The 12,051-nt window shown below is 38.5% G+C and overlaps 1 protein-coding gene across 1 annotated transcript; it reads left to right on the top strand.

The window, feature by feature from the left end:
- Positions 1-1,180: 1,180 nt before the first annotated feature.
- Positions 1,181-2,853, top strand: LOC5566470 (annexin B10). The gene is made up of 4 exons (XM_001650802.2): positions 1,181-1,340; positions 1,412-1,588; positions 1,656-2,369; positions 2,437-2,853. Exons 1-4 carry the CDS (start codon positions 1,323-1,325, stop codon positions 2,491-2,493), a joined length of 966 nt encoding a protein of 321 aa, XP_001650852.2. The 5' UTR covers positions 1,181-1,322; the 3' UTR covers positions 2,494-2,853.
- The last annotated feature ends 9,198 nt before the right edge of the window (positions 2,854-12,051 follow it).

The following is a 12,051-nucleotide window of genomic DNA, read 5'->3' as shown; positions in this document are numbered from 1 at the left end:
GGGTAATTACCACGTGATCACTCATTCTGCAGTGATTATGATCTAGAGTGCGATGTCGCATGACTGCTTTTGGTTGTCAAATCATAGTGATATTGATAGCTCGCAACTGATATTGATAGTTTTAAAACATCAGCCATCAGCTGATATGACTAACATTGAGCAACTCTGTTATTTTGTTGAGGATACTGTTAGCGATTTTGTAAGAATCCTGACCAATAATCAATAATTTTGTTAGAATCCTCTGAAATGTTTTGAGAAATCTTTCTTGTACTTATTTGAGATAATCTAGCACAGGATATTAAAAAAGAGAAATCTTTCTTGTACTTATTTGAGATAATCTAGCACAGGATATTATTCATTTTTGAATTGTGCGAAATGAGTGGCCAAGATTTCCAAAGAATTTTGCCTATAAATCTGAATCTCACTGACCAATTTGATCTACAACTTTTGTTAACGTTTCAATTTATTCTTCTGTCAAGTACCGTGGTAAATCGAAATCCAGACGGTATAAATATCCGACCACTCTGGTAATATTCATCAATTAGTAGTGAAAAATGAACTTTCGCATTAGGACCTTCAAAACGGCCTTCTCACGCTAAATTATTATGCAAAACAGTTCTAACGTTTTTTCAAATTTTGAACGAAATGTGAAAAATCCAGCAACTGAACTTTCATCATTTTTTTTAAATTTGAAATTTAAGTATTAGTTCACCTTAAAATTGAACAAGAAAAGCCAATAACTGAGCTTGGGATGATTCAACATCAAAAAGATAGAACAATCAAAGGGCCAGATATGAGACAATTTTTCAATCTCTTCGAGGGCCGGACGTATGGCAGCCCTAACCTACAGTCAAAAATGTACAACAGCTAAATACTTTCACCATATAAGCTGATCGATTTCCCCATACAAACTTCGAGTCGTTTTCGAAACGGATACTCGTGATCCGATTGAGCTCAAATTTTCAGGGATCATTCTTGAGATGACCTATTTTCAGACACTTTTTCAGCATTTGATTTTCGGCGCTTCATGTATTATGGATCACTCTAATGTCACATAGTAGCCTGGTCCATCAACTGTGTGACGTGACAACACTCCGCTACATTTTCTTTCAGTGGTATTTTTGTGGGTGATACAAGGCAATTGGTATTAGTGCCGATACTGCGACACGACTGACACATCATTCCGAATTCAGTTTATCGTTTGCGGTTGAAGAGCACAGACACTGTATTTATTATAACGTCCCCACAGATTGATTGTCAATTAATTTTCGAACTTGTTGTTCCCCATCACCGTACTAATCTAGATTCAAATCGTTTTTAAAATGTCCTGGTACTATACTGTAAGTAGTTGAAACTCATTTTCTATACATTTTGAACCAATATAATTTGTGAAAATGCGGACATTTTGTAGCCTCGCCCCACCGTCTATCCAGCGGAGGAGTTCGATGCCTCGGCCGATGCCAACGCACTGCGGAAGGCCATGAAGGGCTTCGGGACCGATGAGCAAGCCATCATCGACATCCTGTGCGCCAGGACGAATCAACAGCGCCAGGAGATATCAGAGGCCTTTACACGGGAACTGGGACGGGTAGGATGATGAAAATTTATTGAATCTAACATGATAGTAGTCTTAACAGAATACCCTCCTACTGTAGGATTTGATTGAAGATCTGAAATCAGAACTGGGTGGTAAGTTCGAGGATGTAATCGTCGGACTAATGCTGCCTCCAGCCAAGTACCTCTGCAAGCAGCTACACAAGGCCATGGACGGAGTCGGGACCAACGAGAAGACGATAATTGAAATTCTGTGCTCGCTGACCAATGAGCAAATGCACGATGTGGTAGCTAACTACGAGGAGATGTACGACCGTCCATTGGCGGAGCATCTTTGCAGCGAAACTTCGGGTAGTTTCCGCCGACTACTGACTATGATCTGTATTGGATCTCGCGATCCTCAGGGCACCGTTGATCCAGATCTGGCCGTTGAACAAGCGAATCAGTTGTACAATGCGGGCGAAGGCAAGCTGGGTACCGACGAAGAAGTGTTCTACAAGATCTTGGCTCACGCTAGCTTCGATCAGTTGGAGATTGTGTTCGAGGAGTACAAAAGTCTGACCGGACGTACGATCGAGCAAGCCCTGAAGGCAGAACTCAGCGGAGAGCTGTACGATGCTCTGAGCTCGATCGTGGAATGCGTCCAGATGACCCCGCATTTTTTCGCCAAAAGGCTACACAAAGCCATGGATGGCGTCGGAACAGACGACGCAGCGCTGATCCGCATCATCATATGCCGATCGGAGATCGATCTACAGAACATCAAAGACGAGTTCGAACAAATGTACAACAAATCGCTATATAGCGTCGTCAAGGTCAGACATACTCAACTACCTTTTTATCAACTAATATAGCTAATTGATTTGACGGTTCTCGTTACAGGGTGAAACGTCTGGTGATTACAAACGTGCCTTACTTGCACTCATCGGTGACGCTTGAAGCATCTCAGAAGCCCCATCCAAATACCATCTATATGTCGAAATTCTCAGAAAACGAATCTCTGTGTGAAGTATACGTCATCGTTTCCTGAAGTAACTTATTCATTCTATGCGCACAGTATTCCGTTTGACTCACATCCTCAAACTCAAGCTGAGCTGCAAAACTAAATGAGTAATTGCCGCAAGAAATGAATTGAATTGATGAAGTCTCATCCAAACAAACTAACGCGTAGAACATTCATATCTGTATTTGTTAGTAAAATAACTTATTCGTTGTTGAGAATATTTTCCCTACAGCCATCTGCGTATGTGTATTCATCTATGTCTATATCGCAATAAAACGTTGTAAGCCAAGCAAAAACCCAACCGTTTTTGTCACTTCAGAATGAATAATGAAAGCGTCGTGTTTATAGATGCTTTTCCTGATCGGAATGATTATTGCTTTAGCTTGTGTTGTTATTTACGGCACCTGCAGCCGAAATGGGACACGTGTCACAAATGCAGTTGCAGATGGCGATACATCACTGCATTTCGTTTATGTGGTGTCTGTGTATAGGAATGTCGCATGGGTGCACTGCAACAAGATTTCAAAAAGATGTATCGTCATCTTTTAGTACAACTACACTCTTGGAACAAAAATTTCTAAGCAGTCCGCCGAAAAAAAGAAAATAGAAGCCATATATCTCGTCGATGCTCTATACAGAGCCTGCTTCTCAGCTTAGTGTTCTTATGAGCACTTCCATAGTTATTAACTGACAGCTACCTTTGCCATTGCCATTTTTTGCATTCGTATATCGTTGCCACACGATGATACTCTAAGCCCAGGGAAGTCAAGTTCCATTATGAAAAGATCCTGGACTGAACAGGAAACGAACCCAAACACCTTCAGCATGGCTTTACTTTGTAGCCGCGGACTCTAACCACTAAGGGGCCTTAGAGAATACACATAAATTTATTCAAGAATTTCTCTCAATACTACAAAAATTTAACAATGAAATCCTGCTGGGACTTTTTTTCAAAACAGAACAAATTACTACAAAATTTTTGACGCGTGATATGGTTTGTGCATGGCCCTCAAAATATTCTGGTTTGTGTGAAGAACGATTGAGAACATTTATACTTAAAATCTTGGGGAACTAACTGTAAGAGTCCGAGAAACGTTTTTAAACGTTAAAAAAAATTAATGGTGCAATCCTCTATGGCATTTTTCAATGAATCAATGGATGGTTTCTTAAAATATCAACAACCAACCCTGTGTGTGTTCTGGGATAAATTTTCGTGAGAATTCCTGGAAGTAATTGATGAGAAGTTTTTCGAACATCCATAGAGAATTATCAGAATTTTCTTGGAGAATCTATGAAAGGCTTCGTGGCCGTGCGGTTAGAGTCGTCAGGCATTTGGCCGTATCGTGTCAAGGAGTATGGTTTCGATTCCTGCTTCAGTCCGGAAAACTTTTCGCCTGGAACGTATATCTACTGTGCCTCTGGGCATTGCATGCTGGTCCGTTGCCTAGTGTGGTGCTTTCTGCAAAGGACATAACCTGAAAGCATTAACGTGTTGGTGTCTTTTTTAATCTGAGACCAGTCGCATCGTGTTATACAAAACACGAATGTGGTGGTACTAGCGATTTCTGACCGTGCGATCTCTCTTGATATAATCTATCGAAGCATTGATGAACCTCTTGATGATTTGCAGAACAATTCCTATAGAACTCTCAGAATGTCAAGAAGTTTTTGGCTGATTCAGAATTGTCGTAGAAATTTCTGGAACTAGTTCTTAGTTAATTCATTGAACATGATTTTATCAAATGCCCACTGATATTTTCTGGTCTCTATTTTAATACAAGTCTCTAAAAAGTCTCTAGCTTAATGGAAGGTCTCTAAAGTCACTGTTTTAACCAGAAGTATTTTTCCTTATTCTGCTTGCATTGAATCCTGATGCGAAATTATACAGGTTCCAGAGAAAGCTTCAGAAATTATAACGGGTTCAGCAGGCTCTTCAAGGATTTCGCCTAAGATTTCCCGAGGAAAATTCATAATGATTTTATTTATAATACTTTCATGGTTTCCTACAGGAATCAAGCTTAGAAGAATATCTTCAGAATTTGCTCCAGGAAATCTATAAGAACTCCAAAGCTACTGCCTCCAGTCATTTCCTCAGGTATTGTTTAGATTTTTTCCAAAACTATCCTAGAATTTCCTGCAGTTATTTTTTCACTAGTCCTTCAACCGAGCTCTCCAGTTGTTACTGTAGAAGTTCTTCTAAAGATTTCTAAGGATTTCTCCCGAGGAAATCCACAAAGGTTTATTCCAGAGTTTTTGGAAAAAATAACATAAGGGTTTTATTAGGATATCCTGCAAGAATTTCTCTGCCTGTACATGTGAACCTTCAAACATTCACCCATGTTTCCTCCCAAGGACCCAGGAATTCATTCAATCAATTTTTGTCTTGGTATTTCTCCAGAATTTCATCCAAGTATTGTCCAGCATTCAATCCAAACATTACCTCTGTAGCTTGTTCAAATATTTCTTAAAATGTTTCTCAAAACATTCCCATGCAATCTTCAAAAGTCTATTCAAGTTTCTACACCAGTCAATACTACAGCAATTTTCCCAATTACTTTTCCAATCATGACTGCACATTCTCTTCCGAGATTCTTTTAAATGTTTATTGAGAAATTCCTTTACAAAATCCAACAAAATACTATCCCGAGATTCGATTTACTATTTTTTTAGATCATCTCAGCAGATTCCATAGATACTCTTCTTAAACTTCCTCGAAAGTCTAGGAGTTCTTTCAGAGGTCTTTTACACAGGTTTTATCAGAGGTCACTTTAGGAGTTTCTTCGGATTTATATTTTCAGAAAAAAAATCTTGACATTTCTCTGGAGACATTCACGGAAGAATTCCTAAAAAAACTTTCAGAACTTACTTTAGAAAATCTCATTAATTTAGTGGAGGAATTTCTGCAGAAATCTTAGAAAGAATCTCTGGAGTAATTTCTCGAGGTGTCTTCAGATAAATTTCAAGTTGAAATTTCATATAATCCTGAAACACAATTTCATAGAAAATCCTTGGAAATTTCTGGAGGACAGTGTTGATAGACTCACACTTCAATCTCAATCAATACGCCCTCCGGTGAGAACAAACTCATTAGAGATCTGTTTCGCAAATCTCACGCTTGAGATTTTGATGCAAAATCACTCAATCAACTCAAACCGTAAAAAAAGATTCATAGCATAGCATAGCATAGACTGACTGTACATGTCAATGGTTGCTACTCCGTGATTGATCGAAACTGGTAAGAATTGCACTAAGATCCAAATGAATAAGGGATGGGAGTTTCCGCTTACTCTCGAAGTGCAATTTTAGCAGATCTAATATTATTAATCAATAACGGCGCCGGCCAAGTCCTTACAGTCAGTTGGGATGGGGAAGGAATGTTAGGGTGTAATGATTGTTGCTTCTAGAGACCGAGAATACCTCTGCATCTCCACAATCACCACGGGAAGGGTGTTTATTAGTGAGGGAGGAAAAGATCTGGGAGTCACCTCTGGTCGGTGATGCGATCCATGGACAAGGGGGAAATATACGACTTGTATTTAAAGCTAGCAAAGCTAGTTTTGTATTTTTGTCTCGAGAAGTTTTTGGAAAAAAATACGTCAACATCTATAATGTCGAACAATTCAAAAGACGTTTTTATTAATGACGAAAACTGAAAATTACATGTATATATTTTAACTTATATGAAACAGGAATAATGCCGACACTTGTAGTGACGAACCATACATAGTTTGTTTGAAAATTACATATGAGTATTACTGTGCATTTTGTCTCGATATGGTAGAAGTTTTAGAAAATACGTCAACATTCACAATGTCGAACAATTCAAAAGATAATTTTTAATAATGTCAAAAAGAGAAAAATATATGTATATTCAAATTGTATAAGAAAAAAGCATAATGCCGACACCTATAGTGACAAACCATACAAAGTTTGTTTTAATATTACATAAAAGTTACGCTTTCAAGAAAATATGTGTTATCATAAGCATGAAACGAACTCACCAGTTGGTAATCCATTCTCGACTGAACACAAAACTGACACTGACAGCAAAACTTCTTGGCGTCCCGAAAATAAACCGTCTTGCTTGGGCCTTCTCAAATACGTACCCAGCAAGACGCTCCAAAACAGGGAAAAAAAAAATCTCCGCCGACGAAAACACGCGCGAAACCGTCAGCAAAATCAATCGGACGACGCAAAACCGAACTGTCCTGCTTGGGCTTCACGAAGCACTACCTCAATCAACTCAAACCGTAAAAAAGATTCAGTCGCTAAACTCGTTAGAAACTCGTGAAACCCTAATGTTGTTGTTAACGTTAGAAAGGATTACTATTAGTTTACTAGACTAACAAGAAATTATTGCCGTGTGTGAGTAAAGTGTGGAAATACGAGACAATGAGTCAAAAAGCCAACCTGGGAGAGGCCGCACGGGACGTCATTATAATCACCCTATCCAGTTGAAGAAGCAAATCTCAAGTACTGATCCAGATATTGATGCGGAATCTTCATCGGTTCACTAAAACTCGAGATTTGCTTTTGCAAAGATTTGATGATAATTGATGGCTCATCAAAAGTATATCAGATATACGCACTACGCTATTATCCAGGATCGAAAGTAATAAGCCAGGTGAAGAGATGACGGGGCACAAGCTAGCCAGTGATGGAAAGTGACGAACACTTCTGCTGAACTGGAACAAAAACAAACGCTCCCGAGCGACAGAGCGCTTGTTACTCGCATCTGCCTTGCTCCAGAGTAACCGAAGCTAAAAGTAAAGTGATTCGTGAACGAGTTCGGAGCTGTTCAGAATCATATTGTGCTTTTGGAAAAAAATACTGCTTCCCCTCCGAGATTTATGGTTTCCAAGGGTTTTTCCAAGGGACTACAAACTAGTAGTTTACTGGCGATTTGATGGCTATAATTTGTCTAACAAAACCATAAGAAATCACACCTTGCTCGGTTACTCGCAAGTAAACGTTCCCGAACTTGTTGATACTTTTTTTGACATGTTCTCCCGAGCAGACGGGTGCGGATTTACTCACACCTAGCCAGTTCGCGAGCCTTTGATGTTTGTTATGCGTTGGTAAACACTTGTGAGCTGCTTTGTGATGCGAACTTTTCCATCACTGAAGCTAGCAGAAGAATGTCAGCGACTTATCAATCTCAAGCTTGATACATACTACTCAGAATACTGTTCGTTCATCAACCACGAGTGTCGAGTACGTGCCAGAAAACAGGACAAAAGGAGGGTTATTGTGCTTGTTTTGAGAAGGTAGGCAAGAAACAGAAGGAAAACGGTAAACAACGATTCAACCACAGAATGCATGCGCAAGCACAAGCAGTGTTCACCATCAATCAGGTCAGGCTAATGGACAGACGGAAGTACATCACAGTTCAAATCAACGGAGTATCAAACAAGCTTCAACTTGACTGTTACCAGCCGGAAGAGCACCATCCATTGACGCGGTCAATGCAAGTGGCGAGGATGTTGGTCTCAATCGAGAAGTAGAATGCAATGTTTCGTTCAACGGAATAACAAAAAAGGACGATGTTTCGTAACTACAGTACCCTTCGCCATTACTACGAGGAACAATTCATCGGAGAGGAAGGATATCCCTTATCATGGCAGCATAATGGCCGAGAAAACAATCAGTATAATTTTTCTTTAATCATTCTTATTGCTAATTGAGGTAAATCAGATTACCTAATTTTTTAACTAATAACAAATTTGTTCCACAGAACTATTTACAAAACACCACACATAATCCCTCCTTTCCCAAATCCTTAGGCAAAACACTTCACTACCGCTATATGCATGAGTAATTCCATGTTCTCTTGACCTTGCATCACTAATACATGTAGTGGAAGTCTTGAGTATAATCAAAATTTAAAGAACCCCAAGTCAAAGATATTGCATTGCCTACTTCCCAAACTCCAAAACCCCCGGTGGATAGAAGGTGTGCGTTTTTAAACTTATGTTGGAAACTTGGCCCCTGACATTGCTCCATTCCGGGCAATGAGAAAGCGGACTCTCTGGCTAAGGTATGCGCTTAAAAATGCGATGTTTACGAGCGTCAAATCGCCTTCAATGATTTGTTTGCATTGGTCCTTTGGGAGTCCTTGATCAGCTGGCAACAGAAATGGAGGGACGGAGAAATGGGTAGATGGCTGCATTCCATATTTCCACAGGTGTCGAAAAAACCATGGTTTAAGGGATTGGGCATGAGCCGTGATTCATTCGTGTCATGTGTCGGCTTATGTCCAATCACTATTCGTTAAGCTCGCATACCCCACTGCAGGGCCACCAATAATCCATTTTGAAATTCCCGCTTTTTTCCGGTTTTCCCGGTATGATTTTCAAAATTTTCCAGGTTTTCAATTGAGAGGCCCATACACAAAAGGATGACCTTCAACTGAATGTACTAAAAAATTCTACTTTTCAACTGTATTTTTAGGTGATTTTTCCGTCCAATAAGAATAATAATAATATTCGGGTTAGTTTTTTTGGTTCCCGTACAATTAGTATGGAAAATTGCTGAAAAAACTTGAAACTCAAAACTAGGTTTCTGTCACTTACAGCCATTTGTTTCTAATCCCCTCAATTGTGCCAATAGGATGGTTTCTACTCTTGTCACTTTTGAGTCACTTCAACAACTAGCAGTCCTGGTAAACGTTATATTGCCCAGTATGTCGTAGAGGCGTTGAAAATAATACCGAAGATTATGTCAAATTTACATTTCCCGTTTTCTCAACTTTTTGGACGATTTTTGAAAATATTATTCCACTTAAACACGTTGGAGCTCTTGACGACAACAAAAGTGAAAAAAAAATCAAATCGGTCGTCCCGTTCTCAAGCCAACTCGTGACATACGAACACTATTCGATTTTAATTTATATAGATATGCCCTCTTGTGCATCGTATTACATTATTTCAAATGTTTCAATCTATAATCTTTCGATTTTTTTTTCTTCATTAAAAAAGAAAAGTTCACTAAAGCAAATAAAGTTTAAGGTGAGGATGAAACAAAGCCCCACAAAACTAAAGTAACTAAAGAATGTTATGAATCCAATATGTTCAAGGTTTAATTCTACCAGAAGTTTTGAAACTTTGATTCAAAACTTTGAGTCATAAGTTAGTGAAAAAATCAATCCCTGGTAGTGAGAGAAAAAAAAAAACGATATCGAAACTTTACCAATCAATTTGAAATATTTATAAGAACTTTAGTGTAGCAAAGTAGACCATTTCTACGAGAAATTGAATCATTAATGTTTAAATGTTATTTTTCCAACAGTACAGATGCTTAATGAAAATATCATAAACCATATCAACTTTCTACAACATATATTTGGTGGTTTGTAAATTTAGAGCTTGAAGATGTTCGTTCAAAATGGTTTTCCCGGTGACCATCTCAAATTCCCGTTTTTAACCGTCTTTTTCCAGATGGATTCAAATTCCCGTCTTTTTCCCGCTTTTCCCGTTTTTCCCGGTTCGGTGGCCACCATGCCATCGTATTGGGCTCTCAGAAAGCAATCTCTGTGTTTGTGGCGTGGCATACCAGAATATCGAACATGTCGTATGGGGATGCAGTGAGCATCGTGGCATCAGATCTGGACTGACTGAAACTCTCCGGATCCAAGGAAAACAGCAGAAACCTGTCAGGGAAGTGTTGGCGGGCCTTGATTTAGAATATATGAATTTTATTTATCTGTTTTTGAAGCGTATCAATATCCGAGTTTGATTGTCGTCCGTTCCCTGTATTTCTTTTTACCCTTTAAATTGTCCTATTCTCGTCGTGTCCCCCACAAACCGTTTCTGTTTAGTTTCGTTACAGATCTAGACATCCTGTCCCTTCATGTTTCATCAGCTTAGTAGTCTAAGTAGCTTAACCCGTATAGGCCTGAGTGAAAGCAAAATTTCTAAAACCTTCACCGCTCAGCGAATTCTAAATTGATTCAAATGATTTTTTGTCAGTGTACTAGCACACATATCTAGTTTCTCTAAGTAGACAGAGGAACGCAGAAATATTCCTGTGGTCGGAGTTATTCGGGTTGATCACTGGGTCAGGTCGGGTGAGAAGGCTACTGTGCGTTTTTGCCCCTGGAGGTAGACAAATTTCAAGTCACAGATAAGGCTGATACAAATATTAATTTTCTTTTATGTCACCCCCCCCTTCAAAAATCCGAAAATTGTGAGGGGGAGAAAAAAAAAAGATTCATCATTTTTTTGACATCAGAAAGGCTTTTTTCCAATTTTTAAAGTAAAAAACAAGTGAAATAATGATCCAGAGGACGTTTGAAAAAAGTTAAACAATTATCGTTAAACATAAATATTCGAAAAAAATACTTTTTTCTATTTTAATATTTTTGTTCCTTATTTATTTTTATCCCCCCCCTCGTACCTTCCAAGTGGTCTCGGACATAAAAGAAATTTAATATTTGTATCAGCCTAATTTCCGGAATCGGTTATAATATGGCCACTACATGACGGAAGAAAATTGCATCAGTCTAAACCTTATGAGAAACGATTGAATGGGATAATTATGAGTTTTGCATTTGATTAATCCTACAAATGACCATTTTCGGGTCCCGGGACGCCTCAAACTTACGATAAAGTGGCCAAATTGTATCTGAACATCTGTACCAAGCTTATGGGAACGCATTTTAATGCTCAATTATGTTTAATTTCTGCTTTTCGCGAATTGAAACGGTTTAGTATCCAACAATTCTATAGCCGGTTCTTCCGGACATTACGTCCGAATGGCCACATCTGTTTGTTTTAAACGGTGCTTAACTCTTCATATATAATGTTGAATATCAGATTTTATTGATTTATGCAAATTAAAATGATTGTCATTGCAAATAAATAAAGGTAACTTGGCATGTCCCGAAAAATAGCCAATTTTTACCCGACTTGACCCAGTGACCCACCGGAATAACTCCGGCCTCAGAAATATTTCCGAGTTCCTTTGACCACTTCTAGAAACTAGATATGTGGGCCAGTGAACTGACAAAAAATCATTTGAATCCGTTAAGAATTCTCTGAGTGGTGAGGGTTTCAGTATTTTTCTGTCACTCAGGCCTATACGGGTTAAGAAATCCCGAAAATCCTTTCCTTTCCTGTTACAAATGTATTCCCTTAAAAGTTCCCCAAACTACACACACGCTTTTGTATTTAAAGAATTTTGTTTTAAGTTTTGTAACGATTATTGGAAAATACACAATTAAAAAAAAAAAAGGCAAATGTAACGAAACTATAAAATGTATCTATCCACTTAACAGAAAATCAAAGCTTTTGATCTTCGAACAAATTTTAAACCTTGTAAAAAATCTTAACTGCTGGCATGATGATGATTTAAATCACTGCTTGTACAAACATATAGGACTGATAATTATGATTACGAAGCGCGTCATCCACAACAAAGAAGTGCAAACATTTTGGCTCGATGATTAATGCGAAGTATTTCAAATTTCTTGATAATACACATGCCTTTGCTCGATT

Source organism: Aedes aegypti, chromosome 1, assembly GCF_002204515.2.
Source record: "Aedes aegypti strain LVP_AGWG chromosome 1, AaegL5.0 Primary Assembly, whole genome shotgun sequence".
Taxonomy (NCBI): domain Eukaryota; kingdom Metazoa; phylum Arthropoda; class Insecta; order Diptera; family Culicidae; genus Aedes; species Aedes aegypti.
The sequence above is the reverse complement of the archived record's forward strand: the minus strand, read 5'-3'. Positions and strand labels throughout refer to the sequence as shown.